At 40.6% G+C, this 27,256-nt stretch overlaps 1 protein-coding gene across 5 annotated transcripts in view; it reads left to right on the top strand.

The window, feature by feature from the left end:
• The window catches only part of inpp4b (inositol polyphosphate-4-phosphatase type II B), a 258,561-nt gene that overhangs the window by 98,365 nt on the left and 132,940 nt on the right, over positions 1 to 27,256 (top strand). For 3 of the 5 annotated variants that reach the window (XM_031277069.2, XM_031277068.2, XM_031277067.2), the window contains 2 exons: positions 8,377 to 8,495; positions 14,760 to 14,876. In XM_031277069.2, the coding sequence (XP_031132929.1) occupies positions 8,377 to 8,495; positions 14,760 to 14,876 (236 nt within the window). Of the gene's footprint in view, positions 1 to 8,376; positions 8,496 to 9,542; positions 9,708 to 11,513; positions 11,698 to 14,759; positions 14,877 to 27,256 lie in introns of those variants that run through there. The other 2 variants (XM_031277070.2, XM_031277071.2) reach the window with 2 other exon arrangements.

Below are 27,256 nucleotides of genomic sequence, written 5' to 3'. Positions count from 1 at the left end.
GTGTAGGTGCGCGACTATACATTTGGTCAATGTTTTCTTTCTTTCATTCCAATTTCGGGTCTGTCAGTCACAGTGAAAACCGGGGACATTTCTGGGGACAGCTCCAGCGAGGGACAGGTCACCAAAACCGGGGACTGTCCCCGGAAACCGGAGATGTCTGGTCACCCTAACCGAATGCCTAGCGTTAAGCTAATCGGCGGTTTGTGCTAGCTTGTTTCAAGCTACATACACATTTGATTACAGTGAAAACATATCCCAGAGAAAGGTCGACTCGGTACACGTGTTATTAACAAGGGGGTAAGCTTCTCCTCGGACCGGGAACCTCCTATGGCGCCATTTTGATGCTACCAAGCCATCACCTCCCGTTAGCATTCCATTGACTACCATTCATTTTGGCGCCACTTTGACAGCGAATAACTTTACATCTGAAGCGTTTAAAGACTCTATTTGTTCATTGTTTATTTCTAAAGAAACACGACAATGTATAAAAGGCTCCATTACCTTGTACCTCATGTTATGGCTCCGTAGCAGACGTTTATAACCAATCATAACCACGCGACTTACTGTCGCACAGTAGAGGAATTACTGTATAGTACAGGAGAAGTGCGCAGGCAGTTTCGTCTCACATTAGCTGTTTAAGTGTAATTACTAATGTTAACTAGCATTTTAGTTAGCAATAATTAGCCTGTGTCCATGTTATCTCCTTACATATACCTACGCTCTCTGTCTCTGCAATATTCGGAATTATTGAGATTTCTCTTGGCACAGCTACCAGAAGACTTCCAACTTTCAGACACGTTGCTCATGGCACATTTACGTCGTCTCTCTCAGTTGGAGGCTGCGCAGTAACGCTCAGCCATCACTGGAAAAGTGCTTCTAATGGCCTTCACTGGTCTCCGTCCAGAGCAACGGGATATGTTGGTCCATTAGTATATACTGTCTATGGTTATTAACCCCTAGGTTCATTTTGCGCCGGGAATTGTCCTTTAAGCTGGACAGACACTGCATGAATTAAGCTGATGTTTACCATACATTGGTCACCCCTGATTTATTTCACAATTGGGCTAAATTTTGCAAAAATCTGTTTTTTTTTGTAAGGGGTCACAATACCTGCTGTATTGCCCAAACGATCAACAATCTGGCTCTTGGATGTTTGTTTGGATTTCAGGCATTTGGGAAATTTTGTTCGGCTTGAATTTTTTTTTTGAAGCAGCTAGATTGTTTGAATAAAACTTTATTAATGTAAGCACCCCACTTTATGACGGGTCGATTGATCCGTACATTGTGAGCATAGATGTCGTAGGAGGTGTAGTGTGAGTGTGATTAAGAAATGCAAAGGGCATTTGTCTCTTTGCTCAGTGATGCATACTGTATGACCACCCTCAAGCATGTGTTAAACACATACTGAAATTGAGACCCTGGGTCACATCAAACTATGTTTAATTTATTCTCTTTCATTACTTCCTTTGGTTTTGGGGGAAAACATGATGTTGATCAATGCTTTTAAGTCCAAGTTCTGAGGACTTTTAAATCTTACAAGGTGCACTCATGCTGCATTATAGCCTTGGCACCAAAGGTAAATTCATTATGATTATATGGCCACTATTCAAATTTCAAAAAGGGTTTTAAATTTTGTTTTAGAAACCCTTAATGTCAAATCTAATGGATCATAATCTTTACAGTATGACAAATTACTGAAGTACTTTTATTTTTGCTGTAAAAACTGCTTAGCAATAAATCTATAAAATGTATACACCTACAGTACCTAAACTATAGACACGTTAACAAATGGGTTTCTTACAACAGCATTCCCCTATTTTATATCCGTAGCAGAACAGCATCAGTAATACATGTTTCTAGGTTTGCCTTGTAACGGATGCATGCACTGAAGTCCATTTTAACCAAGTTATTTGCTACATGATTCACTCTATGCACCTTACTCCCAGACTCCTTTACCAATCCCCAACAAAACTAAGACTAAGTGTGTCAGGTCAAGAATGTAGAGAAACATTTGTCAATGGCTTCAATAGCACTTTTCAATTTAATATCACAGAATTTGATGTTGTATTTTGAATATTCTTAAGTGAGTCTCATGACAGACATATCCTTGAGAATTGGAGAAATTAGTGAATGTGGTTTAGTCTAATGCAGTCTAGTCTATATCCTTGACGTTCCACTTCCGGGGTTGCTCCGGTGCCACAGGAAATCCCGCCGGATGTAAGTAAAATTCAGCCTTGGTGCAGAATTACAGCCACTAGAGCCAGTCCCACAATGAGTTTTCCTTAGTATGTGCAATTTCTGTGTCTGTAGCTTTAAATGATATTGAGGAGAAGAGAGGGGGAGCAAGGTGGAGGGTGGGGGTGTGGCCTTGACCAACTGCCACTTTGCTTGTTTGCAACAAGCCCCCAGGAAGAGCGCCATGTCTAAAAGCCACCATGGGCTTAGCAGATAACGGTGGTACTGCACCCCATGGCCCAGAAAGACTTTTCACATAGACTTTGCATGGCGAAAGAAACTTCTATATTTCAGCGGATAATTTTTTGGGGGGTACATCAACTTACCAGCCCGAACAACTAAAGGGTCCTTGTTTAAAACGTCACGTTTTTAACATTTTTTAAATTCACTAGTAGCCGAATCCAGAGTTATTAAACTAGGTATGACGGACTGCGCCTGCCCGCTCACATGACTGTTCTCCCAAGGTCCTGTAGCTGTAATAATGGATATAGCTAATGGTTGTAATTCACCATGTGTTCTATTAATACGTCCATGGTATTATCTTATGATACACCCGAGGGATGTATGTATGCTGTAAAGCCTGTAACGTGAATGTAACGTCATGTATGAAGCGTTTCCCAAACTGGCGGGGCTATCAGCTAGTAGCTATTAGCGGTAGCTAGCATGGATGTATTAAGAGAATGGTAATACCATAATTAGCTATATGCCTACATAACGGTACTACAGACAGTTAGTGATTACATCGCCTTGGTTCTCTCTTATGATACATCCGAGGGCTGTATGCTGTAAAGCTTGTAACGTGGATGAGGGATAAAGCCATGGATGAGCTCTGTTCACGAAACTGCAGGCTAACCTTAATAGCTAGCGCTAGCTAGTAGCTAGTAGCACGACATAATGATTAAATCTCCTTGGTTGTCTAAATACATCCATCATTTATTTAGATAAGCATGTAAACGATCAGGAACAACGAAAACACAATGTTTAACGTAATATTAAGGTTGAATATTTTAGACAATGAAAACGGCGAGTTCATGAGTTTGCCACTTGTAAGAGACACGAGAGAGAAGCTCATGAACGAGCATGTTGCTACCAGTTGCTACGACAACACAAACAAACTGTTGCTGGTGCGCATGTCCATCATGACGTCATGGGCCAGTCAACGCGGAAGAGCCGAGCTCCATGTTTGCTTTATGCGCTTTTGAGCACTCTCATTGGAATGTACAGGGCTTCCCGCCGAACACTGTATCCAGTTCTTTTAATACATCCATGGTTTGCAAGCCATGATGTCTCTCTCTTTCTCATGGGCAGGCCAAATTCTCTGGGCGGGCAAAGCAGAGAAAGGGGAGGTAACCTTGCTCCTTATGACCTCATAAGGAGGAGATTCCAGATCGGCCCATCTGAGCTTTCATTTTTTCAAAGGCAGAGCAGGATACCCATGGGTCGGTTAACACCTATCGCCATTTCTAGCCACTGGGGGACCTTAGGCAGGCTGGGGGAACTCATATTAATGTTAAAAAAAACCTCATAAAGTGAAATTTTCATGCCATGGGACCTTTAAAAAATTGGACAGCCATGTCTCTAGATTTCTGTGGAACGGTAAAGCTCCAAGAGTCAAGCTTAAAACTCTCTGTCGCCCCACTGTACAGGGAGGGCTTAACCTACCTGATTTTCAATTATACTATATGGCTGCCCAATCTAAAGCTATTTGGACTTGGACCAAAAACCTAGAACACCCTCCAGCATGGAAACAAATTGAACAATCCTGTACAACTGAGGCAATGTCAAGTAATCCATTTATCCCCTCTTACCATAGCTTGAAAACTGTAACGAACCCGGTGATCAAACTTAGAACCAAAATATGGCATGATATTAGAATAAAGCTTCAAAGTGTCCGGAAAATATATAGAGCTACCCCATTCCACTTTAGCCCTGCTCTACCAGAGTCATTGAGAGATGTAATTACAAAGGACTAGTACAACAGAGGTATTTGTACATTTGGGCACCTATATGAGCAAGCTCACTTGAAGTCCTTTGAACAACTGAAATCCTCCTACGGGCTTCCTTCTAGTCACTTTTTTAAGTTCTTGCAAGTCAGGAACTATATCAGAGTGCAGCAGGGAGGGAAACTTGTCAACCTGGAAGATTTTCAAATGGACATTATGATAACGCGATCCTAAAGGTTTTCTGTCTTTTGCCTATAAGAGGCTCATGTCCCTTATGGAAAATAAAGCTATCAGTGCAAGGGTTAAATGGGAAATGGACATTGGTGAGGCTTTCGAGGATGCTGATTGGGACTTGATTTGTGGTAGCTCTCAATCATTCTCTTATAATAGTAGACACAAACTACTACAGTCCAACCTTAGAGTTTATTATACGCCTGAACGCCTCCATAAGATGAGTAGTAACTATTCAGAACACTGCCCTATGTGTAAAGTTGAAACAGGATCTCTATACATATGTTTTGGACATGTAAGTGCCTGGAAATTATTGGCTATCTGTTCTGGACATTGTTACAAAAGTAGTGGGGATGGAGATCCCAACCAACCCAAGACTGACACTGCTGGGGGACAACTCAGTTTTGCCAATCAACTTGAGGGGCTATACACACTTTGTCAGACTAGACCTTATTGCGGCTAATAAATGTATAGCCATTCGCTGGAAAAGTGAGGAACCCCCTGGGTTATCCAAAGAGCTGTCTTCATACATACCTTCAGAAAAGATCATGTTTAATCTCACGAAGAAGCCATTTCTTTTTGACAGATGCTGGGGAGATTTTGTAACCTTTTTACACAATAGACCTTCTCTCAGAGACGATGCCCATACTTGAAGCTTACTTACGTTTGAGACCCTACTTTAGCCTTTGAACATAATGTGTGTACATAGCATGTCCATCTCTGGAACTGACAACTAATATCAAAATTGATATACTTATTATTTTAACTTATGTTTTTTTATATATATATATATATATATATATATATATATATATATATATATATATATATATATATATATACTACTATTACTATTATGTTGTAGTTTGCTGTTGGAGGGGGAGCGGGGGGATGATGGCGGGTCATTGTTAATGCTGTTTGCATTGTACTTTTTGCTGTACTGATCTCTTTTGTACTGCCCTCTATCTCTGCAAGAAAAGAAAATGAAAATAAACAAAGTGTATTAAAAAAAAAAGATCCTGACCAATGGAAGAAATCAATTGACCATACGTATTCAGTCACTCCGAGGTCAGTTTCATATCCATTTGACCACTTGACTTGTTTGACTTTGTTTGTTTGATTTTTATTCCGTTTTAAAGTTAAAGTCTCAGTTTATTTATTCTAAATCTTAAGATTTTATTTTACAATAGTTGTTCTCTGTGATACAACACATTTGCACACATACTATAATTAAACATACTATACAAACACTCGCTTCAAATGAACCCTTTTAAATATTTTACAGTGTCAGCCAACCTTAAACCAAATATTTTTCTGCTGTTTGGATTAATTGTTTTCAGTTTCACATAAAATAGGTTGAAAAAAAAGAGTAAAGTCACAGATGACAAAAAAGCTTTGAATTGTGTATGCTGAAAGCATCCTCTTTTATTCTCTTGCTTTCTTGCAGACAAGTGTGTGACAAATGCTCATTAAATCCCTGCTTTGTTTGTGTTGCTGTTAGTAAAAAAAAAAAGCCAGGACAGTCACCTTGACAGTACAATCAGCTTACCAGTGCTGTTGGAAAATGTCTTTTTTGTGTGTGTGTGTGTGTGTGTGTGTGTGTGTGTGTGTGTGTGTGTGTGTGTGTGTGTGTGTGTGTGTGTGTGTGTGTGTGTGCGTGCGGCTAATGAAGCCTGATTTTAACTCTAATTTGATCACCCCTGATCTATTTTAGAATTGGGCTAAATTTCAGCTGTTGGTCGAAGGGGATCAGCGATCTGGCTCTGCGACGATCAGGGATGGATTTCTGGCATTTTTGGTTGGCTTGCAGTTTGAGCACTCCCATGGTCAGAAACACTTTACCATGTGTTTTTTCTCATCTCTTTACCTAACACATCAGAGAGAGTCAGATAAACCACATCTAAACCTAAGAAAAGAGAGGTTTTCACTCTTTTGATGCCCTGCTAGTAAACCCTTCATTTCTTTCTGCAACTTTATTCGGTAACACTTTACTTGAAGGTATCGACATAATCGTGACATGACACTGTCATAACTATGACATGACACTGTCATGAACGTGTCATAAACGTTATAAACAAGTTATAAACGTTTATGACTTCTGTGATTAAGTGTCATTCAGTTTTTGTCATGACAAGTTGACATTGTTTGGATTGTCTTGATTATAACAACTTGACAATCAAAGTGACATTACCAGAAGTTGTCTTTGTCATGACAACTTGACATAATGTCATCCTGTTTAATGTCAAGTTGTCTTAATAAGGACACTCCAAAGAAATTGAATGTCAAGTTGTCATGACAAATACATATTCTGGTAATGTCATCCTCGTTAATGTCAAGTTGTCATTACAAAGACATCCTCTGGTATTGTCATCCTGGTTAATGTCAAGTTGTCATTACAAAGACATCCCTAACAAATGTAATGTCAATTTGTCATGACCAAGACAACTTCTGGTAATGTCACTTTGATTAATGTCAAGTTGTTATAATCAAGACAACCCAAACAATGTCAACTTGTCATGACAAAAACCGAATAACACTTAATGACAGAAGTCATAAACGTTTATAACTTGTTTATAACGTTTATGACACGTTCATGACCGTGTCATGTCATAGTTATGACAGTGTCATGTCACAATTATGTCGATACCTTCAAGTAAAGCGTTACCCTTTATTCTTGCGCTTCACTGCCTTTAAAGTGCCTCCCACAAGAGATCTTTTCATCTTTAGTTGCTGTTCAGTTGCTTCAACATTAAAATCATGCCCATGGAGATGGAGCTGCAAAAAGCAACCTTCTGCTCTTGCTGTTTTTTTTAATGGAATATAAAATGATATTATCCAGGCTTTTTTTTTTTTTTTTTGTAGAGTAATGTGTGAAACTGACCAGGCATTGCGAGCAGATCAATTGCTGTTTACATGCCAGAATTGTGCTCGGTAGATAAAATGCAGCTCTTGGACAGGATCCAAGGAGGTTACTGAACACAAATTTGTCATTACTGTACTCAAGTGTTTACAAATGTTCATTAATACATACATTCAGAGCCATATGGTGTAATTTACTTGGTATCAGGCCGGACGTTTCTTTATAGGCCTGCTACCTGAAGCAGATGTGAACAGAAGAGTCACATCTTGAAAACTAACCACAGAAATTAGCATTTTTCCTGCACAAGGTTCAGGAAAAATCAAGCTGTTTTGTTGCTTTTCAACTCAATCAAAAGTGCAACTTTACCACTGTATATGTGACTTTTAAGAGATAATAAGAATGTCTTAGTACAGTAGTGTTTATCAAGGAATGATGCATCCGTTTAGCTGTGATGGGATCAGCAAGTGCTATCTTGTGAGGGGGATGTTTCTATTCGTAACCAGGAAGCGTTGGTTTCCTATAAAGGAATTGTGGGATGCAAAGTCTTTCCTGTCCTTGGAAGCCAGCGGGGCTGAGTGACAAGCTGCTTTTATTGACGGAAATGAAAGCCCTAATAAAACTGATATCTCACACCCAGAGGGAGATTCTACTGCCATTTTAATCAACTACTGAGGCAACAATTGTATATCTCAATGTGTGTGTGTGTGTGTGTGTGTGTGTGTGTGTATATATATATATATATATATATATATATATATATAAAAAATATAATTTATTTCCTCAAACTTTTATTGTGTTTTGAGGAGAGGCCTCAGAGAAGTGAAGACTAGATTCAACTCAATTGTTCCTTTGTGGTGATTCAGCTCTTTAGTGTTTTGACATGTGACATGTAATCTGACAGGAGATATTTATAAATCCTCCTCCACCATTGCTGTTTTCTTCTCTTTATTCTCCCATGTGTATTTACCGTGTTTCTCTCTCATTTATTGTCACATATTGTATTTGTGACTCAGTGTCGTGTGATTTATGTCACTTATGTGTGTTATTGTAAAGGATTATCTCCCCCTCTCATCTTGATTTTTCTCCATCGTCTCTCCCTCTCTGTAGCCTGTAATGATCTGGTGGCCTCAGGCAGAGACAGGAAGCCCAATGCGTTGGTCCAGGTGGCTGTCATAGATCCCCACAAGCAGCATCTCGTCTCTCATGCCTGCACAGAGATAGTGGAGGTAAGGACACACACACACACACACACACACACACACACACACACACACACACACGCAACTGCCTCTCTCTGACCTTTGATGTTTGTTGTTTTGCTGTGTCTCTGGTTCACTGGGTCTTGGTTGATGTTCTCTCCATCTCTGTCCTCCTTTTTCTCAACCTTTTCTCCCCGCATCGAAGTGGAACAGACAATAGCCGCTTTCCGACCGGAGGGATTTTTGCAGTTCCTAGAACATAACGTTCCTAGAACCCTTTTTTTCTGCTATTCCGACTGGACCAATTTGGGGATTATTAAGTTCCTCTGGCCGCAGTTCCTGTAACTCTTTCTGCTCCTACTTCAGGGCAGGGTCTTTTCCCTTTTCCGCATAGTGGTGGTTAGATGGCTGTGATTATAATAACAAAAGGTCAGTTGCTATGGCCACTTGGCCAGTGCGAATGCAAATGGAAAAAAAGGTTTTGGGGGAGAGTAGTTAGTAGAACTGTTTAGAAGTGGACTGTTCCTATAACTACGTTCCTGTAACTACTTGGTCAGAAAGAGGCTAATGAGCGACAATGAACTTTTTCATTTCCTGTAACACTTACAGTAAGTCCAGACATCTGAAAGAGTTGGTGTGTGGCTCTGTCAGTATTATCTCTCAGTATGTACTGTCAGTATGTGTTTGTGGGTTCAACTCTGTGGGAGTTCCATACAGTGAGTGTTTTTGTGGTCTTTAACCTCTTTAAATGCTTTTTTTATTGCCTCCAGTGTGACAGTGCTGTTGCCAAGGCAATAGTCACACAAGTGTTTTTTGGGGCGGCAACAGCTACCCCATGTCCCACTATGGAACACCCACTTACACACACATACAGTATATACACACACACATTTTTTTCTCTCCTCATATGAGGGCAAAGCTTCCTGACGCATTTTATTTTCCTGCTAATCCAGTAAAGCTAAATGAGCATAACAGTCTCTTTCAGAGACTGCATTTCAACTGCTTTTCCCCTCAGTCCTGTCAAGGGAACGGCAGTGTGTGTGTGTGTGTGTGTGTGTGTGTGTGTGTGTTTGAGCATATGTGTGTAGAAACACAGGATGTGGTAGGATACTGTATGCTGGCTCAGCCAGCTCTGCAGACACTCCGAGTGCCGCTGGAGTTTTGATTTCATGGCTGTAATGTTGAGGATTTGGAGTAGGACCTGAGGATATGGACTGCTTTCGTCTTCACAAAAACCGGGTATGTGCGCATTCTGTGTGATTTTACAAGTCTGTTTTAAAAGAGAGTTTGCAGCCTCATAAGAGGTGTTTAAGATAGTCTGAGGAGTTTTCTCTGGCATATATTCATTTTATTAGTCTGAGTAGTGTACAATAAGTGAAGATGTAACATAGACCAGTATTTCTAGCCATTCACACAGAAATCAGATCAATCCAATCAGTGATATTACTATTATTTTGACCCAGAGGCACAGCATTGAAAGAAAATCAATGTGACTTTGAAATGAATTTGAATTTGAATGAACTTTGAATGGTGAGTAAGTGTGTTGTTTAGAGGAACATAGGTCACTTGTTAGGACAGTGGTAACCAGTAGGTTTCCCACTCATACTTTGCCTTCCAACATGCAGCAGATGTTCATTAACCTGTGTGGCCAAAGGGAGGGGTGTGTGTGTGTGTGTCTGTGGGGGGGGGGGGGGGGGGGTGTGCGCAATCTGAAGAAAGACACTTGTGTTTCTCCTGTTGTCACATTCCTGGGATGCCTGCTCTCAACAGCTGCCGCCACACTGATTGGAGTCTTGGTTGCATGAAAGCTTCAGCATTAGCCCTACTCATGTGGTGGGTGTATTATCAGGAATCCATGGTATATGATATAAGGTTTTAATTTAGAAGATAAATGATGGAACAAGCCAGCTGCTACATAGCCCTATCTAGTCGTATCCATGAATCACTAGACAGGGGTCAGATAAAAATGGTAGCAGTTAATCATGTTGGCTCTGGACTTCTCTTTAGTTTAAATAAATGACCTCTCCGGGTGTTATTTATTGAAAAAGTCAGTTTTATTGAATACACTGCCTCTAAATATCTCTTAAATAACTAACTGCTACTGTACCAAAAAGGAAAGAGTGAGAATTGTAGATGGTGGTGCGACAGCCTCAGGTTAACACAGAAAACAAAAACTTAAAGTAATTAATCCTTGGAAAAACATTGACTTGGTGTTCAATCTTCAAATGTGAAATTTGCAGAACCAAACGGCGTTTAAGTTTATTGGAACGAAGTTTGTGTACAGACCCTGTTCACATACAGTAAGTGAAGACTTTTTACATGTATTGTTAATGTGTGAAAATAAGAAATGGGACTACTTTTTTTAAAGACTGGACAGGTTTGAGGCTCTGATTGGGCTATTAATTTCTTAAATACTACATAATTTCCCAAATAGCGCACTGTCAACATCATCACATAGTTAATACTTCATAGTAATAATACCCTGTATCTTATCGAACTGGGACACAGTGCCGTATTCCCACAAAAGGCAGACCCATTTTATCTCTACGGAGCAAGTGTATGACTCAATGATGGTACTGTATCTTAATGTACTTTTGGTTAAACAGAAAGGACCAGTGACAACTTAAGTAGAAAATCTAAAGCCCTCTAAATTTCTTTAAAGTGCAATACGAAACGTCTTCAACAAATTGTATTTGAAGGTGGGGAAGCAACAATGCTATCTAGTATCTCGTAGGAAAGTACCATTCCTAATACATGGACAGTGGGTCCAGGGGTGATGGTACTTGAGGGGATTTGATGTCATGCAAAGCCTAGGGATAAAACAGCCTTTGATGTCATGCTAGTCAAGCGAACCCCCTTCCTGGAACAAGTCCAAAAAGTCTAGTCTGTGTGTTTGTGTGTAATTATGAGTGGTCAAGGGAGGGAGAAAAACCTCCAGTGTAGCGCGACTAAAGCCAGAATACTCCTACTGTACTGTCTCTCTCTCTGTACTCCTAATCTCACACACCCTCCCTCTAATGGCCTAAATTGGTCATTCCACCGAGGTTTGGAACTCCAAACGAACAAAAAGACAAGAGAGGGGCAGCTGTCTCCCATAGCATATGTTGACCACTTGTATGACAGACTTATTTCTCTGTGTAAATGGAGACAGGCTTACCACTTCAGCTCATCTCAGCCCATCAGTAGCACTAAGAAGATTTAGCCACAGCTGAGGCTGCCAACCATGCTGGTAAGTCTGAATGAGGCCTATTCAGGTTGCCGGTGAGGGAGGTGTAAGGGCTTGTGTGTGTACCTGCACATTCTTGAGTATAATGGCTCTGTCTGTCTTTTTGTTAGTGTACAGTACTGATGTATATCCAGCTTTGCACTTAGCTCAAAGCAGTGCACTGGTTCCACTGTGCCTGTAGCCGCTGTGCTGAATCGGACTGTGTGTTTAGGATGTTAGTGTACAAACCACAAAGCTTCATGGTTGGGCGGCAAAATGGCACCGGGCATCAAGACTGGTTTTACCATGTCTAGAGAGGCTGAAACACGAAGCAATAGACTTGCTTTATTTCCCCTCTGTCAGCGCATGGAAGATTTCTGAAGGATCAGTGGGGTTAGTGGTGTGGCAAGGAGGTGTGTGTGCAGTTGAACACATAGTTCTGCCTTTGTGTGTGTGTGTGTGTGTGTGTGTGTGTGTGTGTGTGTGTGTTAAGTACATTGCTGTTTTCAGGGCACTTCATGCTTTGGCTCCCAATCTTCCCAACACCCATTATTGTAGCGAAGGACTCAAGGCTTGTTGGCGTCAGTCTTACCTTAACTGCAGTCAGGGCTCTATCCGCCAATGGCTCGTAAACTGAAAAAAATTACCAGCATAAGATAAAAAAACAAACATTAAAAAAGGAGCAGGTCCTATTTGCCGATTACCTGCAGAAAACACTTGCATTGGTGTTGCTGTCATAAAAAAAAAATCCAAGCTTTGCTCAACCCTTATCTGTGAAGCATCACTTCTCTGTACATTTTCTTTTAACCGTACTTCCACTGCGTTCTTCATTTTTCATTTTAGGTTGATCTACTCCGGCAATGTGCCGCCATATACATACACAGACTCTTTTTGCGGTTATAGCGAAATCCACTGTGGTATGGATTGGCATTGATACTGGTAATCGAGTTGGGTAGCAAGCTAGATAAAGTAAGCGTAACCAGAGCGACAGTGGACAGTGAGGGCCAATCAAAGAATTGCGCTACAGTTATTGACGGTTGTATTGCGCCAGCATGAAGAATCGATGCAAAACGAAAATTTACCATGATATTTTTATTTTTATTAGTTAATTTCATTGCTTTCTGTGCTGGTGTTTTTTTTGTTGTTGTTTTTTTTTAACTCAAGGGTGTGACCATACATTCATACATGTCTGCCAGTCTGTCTGTGTCAGTCTCATTACCACTCCCCAGCCTGTCCCCACATGGTCCCAGGGGTTGCTTTCTAGAGACGCCCATCAGAGTGTAGCAGAGGAAGAGGAAGCCCCCAGTGTAAACACAAAGTGCTTTGAATTGGTTCAAGTAGACAACACCAAATGATTAAACAATCATTGAGTCTTCCGAGAAAATCCCCTCAGCTCCTGGTGCAATACAATTCACTATATTATGATTTATTGCAGATTCTATGCACTGTAAAATAAATAATTACATCATTTCTAAGACTTTATTTTGGAGGGCATTTTGACCATACAGTATCAGATTAAATAAAAAAAAATGAATGTGAGAGAGAGAGGTGAACTGAGCTATGGTATGCACCTGAGTCAGCTGAATCGCTCACTACACTTAAAATCATAACATATCTTTTCAAATGACTAGTTGGTGCAGTTCCACTTGGCTGTTTTTCCAAATAAAATCGACGATTTGATTTTCTAGTTTCGCATTGCTAGACCTATCTCCACAGCGCTGTGGAGTAAGGTCTGGCTACTCCACAAATACATTCTGGGATAGAAAAAATTGCATTTCTTTAAATGAATCACAATTGTTTTTGGTGGCGCTAAGTTCTGGACCATAGGTTCGAGGCGCAGAGACGGTGGCTCTGCAGAATAGTCTCGGGAAGAACTTGTTTTGGAAAGTGCCACGTACAATATTAATTGAAGTTAACTGTTTACACAGTACACTAACATGAGCTATTTAATTAGCTGGATACATGGTTAAACATAATCTGCTCTTACCAGTGTATCACCGTGTGTACTTTGTCCACAGCAATCCCCACCAATCGGTCCCAAAGCATCCCAGTTAGAAAGTAAATGCTGTAAACATATTATTTGTAAATCTTTACAATCATTCCCCGAAAGAACCAAGCAGGCCTGCATGGTTGCACGATCCGAATTTTCTTTAAAACTTGCCATTTTTAGCGTGTAGCTTGCTAGCTCGAAGTTTGTCGTTTCCCGTGGCGAAGGGATTTTGAGAACGGCAACACACAGAGAGCCGAAGGTGAAGGGCAAAGCCAAGCACCGGATGTCAGTCTTTATCCTGGAAATGTATTTCCGTTGGCCAACATTAACATCATGATACTGTGAAAATGTCCCTTTTTTCAGAATGTTCTTGAAACTAGGGCAGAGATAGTGGCAGAGAGCTTATTTCATGATGCTCTCTCTTGTTGTTTTACAGTGTAATGAAAGCAAGGCAAGCTGCTGCAGGCCATGGCAAAACAAGCCCTGCAGCACAATGGAAGTTAAAGGTGATGACTGGGTACTGGGGTTTCAGGGGAGTTGTGAGTGAATATTAGCTAATGCCATGCAGCCCTCTGGTATGTTTAAAGACCCAACACTGGCTGCTGTGGACACTGGTTTGATCCCATTGCCACCCTGCCACTGTGCCAATTTACCTGTCAACATTTGTTGATCCTGGCCTGAAGTCTCAGTTGGAAGACTGTAGTTATGCCAGAGCTCCAGGTAGACATACCAAGCAGAGCTCTATCTTCTCCTTCGTTGTGCCCAGAAGAAGCAGCAGGGGAGGCAAGGAGAGTGGGGGGAAAAACTGGTAGGACGAGGTGGAGGACAGACTGAGGCCAGCTGTTTGCTCATTTACCCACCCAAGTCTCCCTCCCTCCGTCCTTGCATCCCTTTGGTTTACCCTGCCTTTTTTTTTTTTTTTTTTTTTTAAACGTGTGTTGCAGTACAAATGTGCATATAAGGGTGCACACCACCATACATGCGTGTACACACACACACACACACACACACACACACACACACACACACACACACACACACACACACACACACAGAGTGTCTCACCCTTTTTCTGTGTTGTCCCTCTCTCTGACAGGCGAACAAAGACCCGCTGTTTCTGACAGGGGTGACCTTCCCTTCAGAGTATCCTGGTAGCCCGGAGACACTGGTCAAGCTAAGTGTGTATGATGCAAAGGACAAGAGCCAGGAATCAGTGAGTAAACCGTTGTTGTGTTTCTCTGTGTTTGTTGTATGTTTGCATGTTGAAAATCCTGTGTGTGTGTGTGTGTGTGTGTGTGAGAGAGAGAGGGAGATGATAATGAGAATGTGGTCAAAGCCAGCTGTGGAGCAGTCATCCTTCATGTGTTGGTTGTGCAGCACTGAGCTTTAAACTTTACAGAGGATGAACATGAAAATCTGCAGCAGAGTTTGATTATGTTTATATGTGTCCTACAGACTTGGAGGTGCAACAAGTTGTGTGGTGATTGATAGCAGGCAGTGAATTATCTATCTATCTTAGTAACTATAGATTTTAGGCAGTCTCAGACCAAGACCTTAGCCTTGAGAAGGAAAAGGGTGTGCAGCCTTCGATGAGCATCTGAGCATGGTAGCCCTTCCTTTGGCGATGATCCCATGGGAAAACCAGCCGGCACATCAGTGGGAATGGGAAAAAAGAGCCAGGCGTAGAATCTTGAATGGGCTGGGCCCTCTGATTCAAACATTTTAAACAGACTTCACAACGGGCTCTCCAGTGTGGGTGTGTACATGATAATCAAGCAAGCACCCCACTCAACCCTGGGTGCCAAGATCTTAATTTGGCGTCACTTACAGTACTATGAAACATCCATGAGCTTTAGGATGAATAAGAACTCCATTATTGCTGTGGTTATTATTTGCAAATGTATCACATTAAGGCCTCTGATTTTGCGCTGGCACAAAGCCAGCAGGGTCGCAAACATGGTTCCAATGTAACTTTTGTTTAGCATAAGTCAGTTTTTTTTGCAGTTATAGTATGACTTCTAAGTTGTATTGTAGCTTGAAACTAATCACCTTGAACCAAGGTGGGTGGGTTGTGCAATTTGTTGTTTCTTTTGGCCTGAAACTGTTGTTTTTCCTCATGCTGAGACAGTTTCTTAATTGCAAACCCAACACTGAGGTGGTTATAGTTAAGAACAGCCTGACTATATTCATTCATTGCTGTAATCTTTTTAGATATCACACCAAGCTTTACTAAAATAGGAAGACAGGTGTATTTTTCAGCACACTGTTTTACAGCAGACTGGTGTACAGTATCACTCTTCCTTGTTATACAATGAAATCATTTGGAATACAGGTTACAATAGAGCTTCTTCAATCATCTTGGGACAGTTTTTCTTGAAGCAACTCCAAACACCATTTCCTCTGGATATTAAAAAATATATTTTCATTTGTGTCAGTGGGGTTATTATGGTTAGCTGTCAGTTCATGCAGTCACATAAACACCCAAACCTTTGCTGTTCCTTCAGGAAATGCCAATATGATTTTCTCCATAGAAGCTTTTAATTACTTAGGTAAAAGAAACATAAACAATAGGTTACAGTATGGTGTTGTAGCTACCATCAACAGTTCTGTCTTTTAAAATAACTTTGCATGCAATTTCTGACTCCTGAGATATAATTTCAACTGAAACAGAGACATCATCTGCTCTTGCATGCATTTTCGGTGTGCCGTATTTTAGTATTAGGGGCAATATATATATATATATATATATATATATATATATATATATATATATATATATATATATATATATATATATATATAGTATGTATGTCATGCTACTCTATGCCTCCTGGAGACGGCATTCTCCTCAGAGAAGTGGGCCTGGACTCCTTTCTCCTGGTTATAAAAAGAAAGAGGGGAGCTGATTTGAGGCTACTGTAATACAAACTCCACCTGCTGATAATATATCCATCCAAGTAGTAATGTATTCATCCTTTCGCAGCTTCTTCTCCAGATTGTGCTGCGCTGTACCAGGATAACTTTATTTGCCAAATGTGCAAGACTTGGTTCTGAGCATGTTCCCTGAGTTTGCTGCTGTGCTTGCACCCAGTTTCAACACATTTAAGGACAAGATGTTTATTGAAATGCATTGACATTTGAAATTCATTGATAACACAAATATGAATGCAGTTTTGAGAAACACAAATGTAGAAAAGAGAAGAAAACATAAAATGGAAACCTAGCCAAAACTTCTATTCTTACTTGTACAGTACTTACTTACAGTGGATCAGTTTATCTTAACTTTTATTTTAATTGTATCATGTAGAACACTATTTACCTGCATTTTTATGCAATGGCATTAACGTGTGTGTCTATTGTATAGTCATTTACCTCTTTGTATTCAGCCTTGAAACATAATCCCAGATGGAATTAGCTTGAAATGGGAACACAATGGTTTATTCTAAGGTGTGTATTGAATATTCATGTTGAACAACACCCATGTGAGCTCAACACTGTATCAGCTCTCCATTCATTCCCCATCTCCTTCCTAGGGGTATTTCTTGTGTTGTGCCGTGTGTTACCACCAGAGGTTTTACTAAACAAAATGTGGCCAGGCAAGTTACTGCCTGGATATACTGTAAAGATATTTTACTGATAATTTATTTTACTGCCTGGTAAAATATTTACCATCTAAATTCAAGATTAAAGGATCAGCTATATTAAAGGACAATTCCGGCGCAAAACAAACCTAGGGGTTAATAACAGATGTGTACCCACTTGATCGCTCTCTGGGACATGTTTTCCAGTTCACGTGTTTGTAGCTTGAAACAAGCTAGCGCGGACCGCTGATTAGCTTACAACGCTAGTATTCGTGGCACAGGGAAAGTAAAAACAAATCGCTTATTATACCACTAAAAGGCTCAAAATATCACCACACTTCAATGGTAGCATAATGAGGGTCCCTAAATGTTAACCAAAGCAATGAGAACATTGTAAGTGTACAGAAAAAAAGAAAAAAAAAGATAGTTTAGAAAGACAGTAGCTCCCAAGACGGCGGCCGCCTTTATACAAGAATGTGACTGTCTTTATAATCTATCTTTTTAATAACCTGTCTGTACACTTACAATGTTCTCAATGCTTCAGTTAACATTTAGGGACCCTCATTATGCTACCGTTGAAGTGTGGTGATATTTTGAGCCTTTTTAGTGGTATAATAAGCGATTTGTTTTTACTTTCCCTGTGCCACGAATACTAGCGTTGTAAGCTAATCAGCGGTCCGCGCTAGCTTGTTTCAAGCTACAAACATATTCGATTAGCATGAACACATGTCCCAGAGAGCGATCAAGTGGGTTAATTAATATTAGGTTCATTTTGCACCGGATTTGTCCTTTTAAAAAAATCAGTTTTCCTAGGTAGGTGCTCTCTAAGTGTACTGTAATATACAGGCACTGGATAAAATATTTAATTTGATTAACTGATTTAGAATTTGGGTTTTTCAATGTCCCTCACTCTGTCTCTCTGTGAGTGATATTTGTCAAGAATATCACTGATACACAACATAGCATTTCACTCAAGCTTGGCTTTAAGAGCTTAAGGCTGAACCAACAGACTTATAGGACAGGTCCTGTTGAGCCATTCAAACTCTTCACTCATCTCCACAGTTTTGAATGGCGAGCTGCATCCAAACTTCCTGTGACAATTTGGTCATCAAGATTTTTTTTTTCCCTTTCTCTTAGTGGACTTTATGTAGTGGCCTTGCAATATTTTTTTTCCCCCAGTGCTCTTGTGCTGTGGTTGGCTTTTAGATTTTTGGTTCTGCTCAGCTGGGCACAGTGTGCTTGTCTGGGTCTCATTAGAGAGTCTTTAAGTGACACAGGCATGACCCTGAACATGAGCTGGCATAATGCGTCAGCCCCTAGCCACTTAAGTGGCAGATCGGGAATCACTCAGCTAAGGTTCAGTCATTTAAAGTTGCTTTTTTTTAGAGCCAGAGAGAGCATGAGCATGGGGGCAATTTGCTATTTGCATGTGTATATGTGTTTTACAGATCAGTTGTCAAAAGTTTTACATATCACTTTCAGCTCCGGTAGCAGATGTTGTGCCACGAGCTGATTCACTGCAATGGAAAGCAGATACTGTATCACACATGGCAACCACTGAATATTTATTAAAAGAAACTTTGCAAATTTGCCGTTTTGTGTGATATGCCATGTCTATTCACCATACGAGTTTTGGAGTGGAAATAAGAAGGGAAGAAATTGTAACAGTGAGGGGGAGGAAGCTGATGGAGCAAGGTTTATAGATGACTGCTTTAACATTCGTCGAGGACTGGAGAATTTCATAGTAGGATGATTTTCTTCTGCCTTGGGCTTCCCATTTAGATATTCTAAGATGACACTTGCTGCATTATCATGAATATTTGAGAACATGCACAAGGCTGAGAGAACGATACAGTAAGTGAGGAAGTGGAGGTGTGAGAAAGAGTACGGCCGGTTAGATATCTCTCAGGTGTAAGTGATCTCCCCCTGAAGCCCAAGTTGTCAAAGGATGACAGGCTAGCCTTACTGTGTCACTGATGTCTTACCTGCAACTCCACTTTGAACGGCTCCCAGGGGCAATAAACTCCCTTTTAGCTTGCATTCTGATCACTGAATCAAGAAATATTCACTCTGGTTGAAAAGAGGTATACTTCACAGAGATCACTCAATTTGACCATAAGCTCAAATTTTCGAGCATAATGACTTAAATTAAAATGATTCAAAGTATAACTAATTTGCTGCATCTTGTCTCAAAAATTGTTTAAATGAAAAATGAGAGAAAACCATATCTGGCTGTCATGGTAGAAAGCACAAAATTATAATTACATTTTAAATATAGTCTAGAGAAAAGCACATTGTTTTGTTTTTTTTCTCCAGTAAGTTTCCAAGTATAAAACAGCCTTTACGTGCATTTAAGATTGGAGTGAAATATGTGGTCAGACAAACCATTTAGGGTTCTTTGATTGAATCTCAGTAGCAGTAGTAGTCATTATCTTTTAAAGTTCATCAGCAACAAGAGCAAGTGTCATCCGAGAAGTGAGATAAATAAAAAGCATTGAGTTAAAAGTATATGAAAGAGGCAAATAAGATTGTCTGTGCATCAGGTTTGTGCTCACTTACCTCTGTGAGGAGGCTTGAAGACACCCTGCTAATGACAGACCTGTGGTTTGTTGTCAGTACAAACCTATTACCGAGTGTTCTTGTGGTATAAAGAGATAGGACAGCTGCCTCTGGAAGAGCTCTTCTCTCTAATCACAGCCTCATTTATCCTGCCTCTGCTCTCTGCTCTCTGCAATCAGGAATGAACGTGTAATGCAGTTTTCAGTTTGCATTCCTATTACTGGCCATGGTGAGGAATTTTGATTGGTTTCTGTGATGTGCACCGTAGTGTGACAAACAAAAGACCTCATCTGAGTAAAACAGGAAAATGGCACATGCATGTCTGGTCATTTCCATAAAGCTACCATAAAATGTATTCAATCAAATAAAACACAAGCAGAGGGGATTTTACTGGGTTATTATAATGGCCATTTCTTCCTCTGGCCGCCACAAGCAGTCTGATAAAAACACACACACACACACACACACACACACACACACACATATACATACACACACACACACACACACCATCTGCACTAAAGGGATAGAGCAAGATGTGTTTGATTCAGAGGGCAATGGAGAAATAACTGATCAAAGTTTCATCTCAAACTGCTGGCCCCTTTGACACACACACACACACACACACACACACACACACACACACACACAGGATAAAGGTTGTATGAGAGGAGTCCCAAAGCAAGGGTAGGATGAGGTATTGTTTAATTTTGTTTCTTGAACTTTTCATACTACTTCAAATATGATTTTGAAACATTTCCCTGGTGGGGGAAAAAAATACTCTTTTGTTAAAATCAAATCAGATCATTCTCAGTTGACTTTTGGTACATAGGATGACTACATTGAGTAATCATTGTAATAATCTGACAGTTATAAAAGTCTTGCTTTTAAATGCATTTTACACTACGATGTCTTAACATGTAGAATTATGTTTTTATGTCATATTACTGTAGACAAATGTTGACGACTGAGGAATAATTAATATAGTCTATGGGTTTTTTATGTAATTAAAGCAGTGACTTTTGGTCAAAAATCAAAAAGAGGAAGGCCTCACTTAAGTTGTTTGTCCCCTGGAATATACAGAGTCCAAATTATGTGCAGCAAGCCCTGTACTAATTTAAATAACCTCAAGACATTCACACAATGTATTGTAAGGACGGATATATCTACTATACAGCCACACCAAGCAAAGTTAGCTGTCAGCCTGCAAACATTGGCTTCAATTTTGTCTTCGCTGCCCTTTTTCCAAATTTGTAAGCTACATCTGCTTTGCTAGCACAGTGAGCTTGCAGCTGAAATATTGGTCAGTATCACTAAAAAACGTTACTCAGATTAGCAACACAGTTATAAACACAAATTTTACTACAGATAGACAGGGGTTGAGCAAACACCACTGAATACAGCCACTTCTAAAGTATGCCACTCTTGAGGGGCAAGATGGCTGCGTGGAGGATAGACGTAGTGAAAGCAGCTCCCGTAAAAACTTCTGATTTTACCTTTATCCTGCACAAAATAAGCCAAGAATAAGACTCCAAGCTGATTAAGTTAAGCGTTGCTAAACTGAAAATGCCTCTGAAAAAGAATGAAGCAGCCACGAAGGAAGATAGGAGTGGAAAAACCACTGCAACACCCAGTGCTAACACGGGCACTAGCATCGTTAGCGTTAGCTTGCCAAGCACTGATGCGCCGCCAACGTGGTTTCACAACGAAATGGGCAAAGGTTTTGACCGTATACAGACATTATTGGATCAAAAGTTAAACTCATTGGCCGTCTCAGTAGAAGCACTTATTACTGAGAATCGCGCCCTGGGGCAGCGGGTCAAAGAGATTGAAGATAGGCAGTCGGGTCACACCGAAAGCCTCGACTTCTTGCATGAAGACATCGGAGATCACAAAAAGAAGAAGTAGAAATCAGCGGTCTGAAAGACAAACTCGATCTGGAGAATCGAGCAAGAAGACAAAACCTGAGGTTGGTCGGTTTTCCAGAGGGAGTTGAAGGGAAAAACACCATAGCCTTCCTACAAGAGTGGCTCCCGAAAATACTGGGCCTAGAGACCAGGGAGTTGATGGAGATTGAGCGGGCTCAACGCTCACTTCAGCACCGACCTGATGAGGGCAGCCTTCCCCGGGCTCTGGTGGTCCGCTTACTCCGCTTCACCGACGTGACAGAAGAAAAGATCACTGCAGTATGGCAACTCTACTACAGGGTTCCTGCGGGGTCTTAAAAAGTCTAAAATTCTGAACTTTAAATTTAAGGCCTTAAAACTTCTTAAAAACGGCCAGATTTTTTCATTTAGTCAGGTCTAGGGATGTAACGGTATGAAAATTTAACCTCACGGTTATAGTGACCAAAATTATCACGGTTTTCGGTATTATCGCGGTATTTTTAAAAGTGTGTTCAAAAGCACTGATAGGCCTACCCAAGCTGAAATAGTTTGAAAAAGTGTAATTATATTACAAAAATATGGGCAATAGGCTTGTAAAAACTATTGAAAACTGGCTACTGGCCGGCTGTAGGGTGTCCGGTAAGAACTTGAACCAGAGATGTCTGACTTTGAGATCCAGGAAGATTTATTTACATCTCCAACATGAAGTTAACTGTGAAGTTGATGTGGTTCTGAAATATAAACAAATAATGCACATTAATAAGCATCTGACTTACTATGAACATTATTTACCAAAACTAAATGTTATAGCCACCAGCATATAACAAACAATACTAAGAATTACATTAATTTCTCTGTAATAATTAACATAAATGTAACATATTGCTCAGTAACACAAACTGAGAATAAGCCACATCTATTACAGCACACATATCCATAACGGACTAAACAGTGTAATACACCTTTAATAGCTGAGCACGTGGCTCCACAGCGCTAGTCTGTTTACTGACTATTGCATGTTGCTAGCAAATTGCCCTAACACAACCTGAATATCAACACATGGCTGCACAAGTAATATTAAACAATCTGCACATCTATCAGCTATGCAATAAGAAACACAGCAACAGCAATATTATAAAGGCGATAATATATCTCTCTCTCTCTCCAAATAAATGTCATGTTGTAGGCTAACAAGGGCAAAACTTAATCCACATTGTAGCAGTACACTTATTGAAATATAAATAAACGTAGCTTAAATGTTTACACAGATAACGAGGCAGTAAAACCCATGACAGTTTAGCAAGCTACAGAATAGTTTTAACTTAAGTTCTGGGCTACACACATGACTTCAACAAGTCTGAAAACGGGAAAGGAATGATAAAGAAAAAAGTCAGTTTACAGCTGTTCTGTCCCCTTCTCCTGTCTGAACGCGAGTGATTGGCAGGAGATCAAAGCGATGACTCTCGTCACTGATTGGTCAATCATCTCAGGAGAGAGAGCAAGTGTTACTATGGGCTTTATTTTAAAATGCTGATAAATGTCTTGAGCGCTGTCATCTCCTCCTTCCCCTATGATTCCAACTTCAAGAAACGCACTGTAGGCTACGCAGTGCGCCCACGCGGCAACTTCAGGAGACTCGGATGAAGCTGGGAACACGGGGTTTCCACACCTTGGTAATCCTCCGTGATAATAATGATATTTTAAATGAAAACGGTAATTGTTATCATCAACATTTTTACCGTGGTTTACCGTTACACCGGTAATCGTTACATCCCTAGTCAGGTCTAAAAAGGTTTTACCCTCGTTCATTTCCAGAAACGCTGACCGCAGAAAGAAAAAGTATCGAGTCGTAGCCTATAAAGCGGAGCTCTAGGGTCTTTGCTCTGTAACAAAACCAGCAGAACACTGCCCTCAGAGCGTTGGTTCGGTGTGTTGTAGTTCTTTCTGGGGGATATTGGTGTTGGTACGTACGCGGTGATAAAACAAATCCCGTAATAAATGCAATACCTGTCCGCGAAATACGTCTGCGTCTCCTCAGAGTTTGTTAAAGTTCAGCTAGGCCTACGTGTGGAAAATGGGAAAGTGTACTTTTAACAAGACATGGCTAGATCACAGCGATTTCCGCTGTTGGTTACAAGCGGTACCCAGCTCCAGGTACGAGGCTCGCTGCAAACTTTGTAAAACAATATTCAATTAGGGACTCTGGGTGTGAAGGCGCGAGGAGTCGCATGCCATTTTTTGGTAATGCGTCATGTAGGTCTTAAATTTCAATCTTTATGGTCTTAAAATGTCTTAAAAAGGTCTTAAATTTGACTTACTAAAACTGGCAAGAACCCTGTACTATCATAATCTTCAGGGATATGTCCACAACTCTCTACCGAAAAAGAAAAGCCTTCACGCCACTGAAGAAGAAGCTGCACGAGAAAACCATCTCCTTCAGGCTTCTTCATCCAACCAAACTGGTCCTGGACCTCCCAGAGGGCAGACGTGTCTTCACCTCCCCGGTGTCGGCAGAGCACTACCTGACCAAATCTCACCCGTACATGCCCACCTGAACTCCATTCTCCGCTGTGACTTTTTTTAAGTGGAATTAGGGTACGTTCACTTTTGCGCCATAGTTACAGTGTAAGTTAACCCATATGGTAGTGCAGATGCTTGTTTTCTTTCCTCTTAATTACTTTAATCCTTTCTTCCACCCCGACAGACTGCTTTATGACCGGTAATTAACCACAGACCGCTGTTTTGTTTGCGGTGGTAGCCGGTGTTTGTGTGAGACAGGCGTGGCGTATGTAAGGCCAGTTTATTTTTATTTATTTCTGTAATGCTCGAGGCAGTGACTCAATCTACTTGTGTACTTGAGACTAAACACCTCTTCTCTTTTTTCTCAACTGTTCATGCGCTACTCCTCCCATAACTCAATTTTGAAAGTGATCCATGTATGGCATTAATCATGAGACCTTGACCATTTGAGTTTAAAAAGATTTAAGCCGAGACTTTAAAGGTGGGTACAAATAATCTCTTTAACCTATAAGGGGACATTTCAGAGGTGTTTTTTATCGGTGTCGTTTCTACTCTGTTTATTACACACTGCCCAGTTGTGGGTAGCCTGGTTTCGCTCGTTGGAAATGGTGTATGTTACTATGTTTGTCAGCAAGAATAAGTAAATGCCGGTTCTTTTTTTGGGGGGACTTTGTATAACTTTCTTTATTGTAAAAGGTACCAAGTCTTTCTCATTCTAATACAGAACATTCTCCTGTATATCCTACTACCGCATGATGTAAACCATGTCTTCTACCACACACCGGAAAGACTTCGTAGAATGAACAGTGCTATCTCAGAAACCTGCCCTAGATGCAAGACAGACACAGGTAACCTGATGCATATGTTTTGGAGCTGTAAAAAATTAACACACTATTGGGGCTCCATTCTGGATGCAAGGTCATAGGACACGAAATCCCTCATTCGCCATGACTTGTTTTGTTAGGGGACACAACAGCTCTGCCAGCTGATAGGAGGAAAAATATACGCTTTATCAAACTAGCCTTGATCGCTGGAAAGTGCACTGCTATCATGTGTAAAAGTGAACTTCCCCCTCCTGTCTCCTTATGGTTGAAGGAGGTTACCTCATATGTGGCCTCAGAAAAAATTATGTTCAATCTCAAGTTTAAAATGACTTGGTTTTAGCACACCCTTGTGTTATTGCTTCTTTTATAAAAATGTCAATAAAGAAATTGTTCCAAAAAAAAGTATGCCACTCTCTCTCAAAAATAACTCTTGTACAGATATAAACTGATTTTACATTGTATTAACTTTCAGTCTCTCCATACCATTGTGATGTTGCATTGTTGTGACCATTGCAGATTTTCTTATTCTGCTGTCTACCTGATTTAAAAACTATTCGACTAGCAGATATTTGCTGCATCTCAGGAGGCAGTTTGAGCAGCCACTGTTTCATGGTGAATTGTCGCTCCAATTATGAACTGCTGAAGTATGGAGAATCCCAGCCTCAGTTAATCCTGCCCTGTCAATAATCATGATGTGTAAAAGGCGGTGACTTGACATATTTTTGGCGTAGCCACTTGCTTTTAGCTGGATAAGTGTCAGTGTGGTGGGAATTTTCTGTAAGTGCACAAGTTTACTGCCAGAAAGAGAGAGGGGGGAGAGAAATTGAAGCAGACAGTGAGAGAGGGTTAGAGGGAAAACACACACACACACACACACACACACACACACACACACACACACACACACACACACACACACACTTTCACAAGAACCAATCTCAGAGATATCCAAGAAAGGTCTTGGTAGTGATTGGGTGGACAACTGAGCAATGATAACCTAGGAGAGTAACAGTCCTCAGATAAGGACTGTCTCTTGTCTGATGGCCACTTTGCCTCCCTCACCATCACTGTGGCAATGTCAGGCAATGTCACAAGTGCTGAATAGTACTGCTAAAGTACAAGTCGGCAATACTAAAATTAGTCAAACTAGTGACCTCTCTCTTTCTTGCTCGCTGGCAGTCTTGCCTGGCAGAAATAGATAGTTTAATGGTATTTCTACTTTGGCTGTGAGCAGTATAAAACCATTTTCCTCTATTTTAGTGTTAGGTCTACTGCTGTAATAGATGCATGCTATGCTAATGGATGCATATTTTATTGTCCAATTAGTGTTCTGTCAACACAGTATATTAAGATGACACAAAGACAATCAATACATAGGTGTGTCCTCGCCTTATTAAACTTGTTCCCAGCAGAAACAAGCATATTCAGAACCTCCTCTAGGATAATGTAATTGTTTTGTCTTTGTCATGTTAATTACAGTCACACAGTAACACTTTTCACACCTGTAACCAGCCCAGTACAACCACAGTCAATGGTAAATGGACTGGACTTACAGTATATAGTGCTTTACTACTTTAATGGACAAAATGCTTTTCAATTCACCTCTCATTCACCAGTCCTGACCATTAGGAGCAACTTGAGGTTCACTGTCTTGCTGAAGGGGATTAAACCACCGACCCTGCGATTAATAGATGACCCACTAGACCTCCTTAGCCACTGCCTGCCTGCTGCATTAGTCTGATAGTCTGATCTGTTGGCCACTGAGAAGCTCCATTGGTGCAGTTAAGGGCTAAGAGTTTGCGGTTAAGGGTCTTGACCAAGAGCACCACAGTGATGAAAGTGAGGGAGGGCAGAAGCACTGCTCTTTAACCTTTCCTGCAGATTCTGCCTGCTGGGTTCAAGGATTAAGTCAGATGCCTTCCATAGACTAACAATATATACTGCGTGCCAGGCTGAGAGATGAAGGAGCTCTGCAACAATCCTAGTAATAAGTAAGTCAAATGTAGCTTCAGGTTAAAGATGGTAGTAGGTGCATGATAACAGATTCTACCAAGGCTTTCATCTGCAAGCTGTTTGAATTGCCTGACCTTCAAATGCAATCATTTGTAAAAAAGTTAGCCGAGTTGTGACTTCTGCCACTCACAACAGAGATGAGTGAGCTCCATGGATGTGTGACAGGTTTGACATCTGTCAATCATGACGATGGCAAATAAGCCAAACGGA

This window comes from Sander lucioperca, chromosome 4 (genome assembly GCF_008315115.2).
Source record: "Sander lucioperca isolate FBNREF2018 chromosome 4, SLUC_FBN_1.2, whole genome shotgun sequence".
Classification (NCBI taxonomy): Eukaryota; Metazoa; Chordata; class Actinopteri; order Perciformes; family Percidae; genus Sander; species Sander lucioperca.
This window is presented reverse-complemented; position numbering and strand designations above follow the sequence as displayed.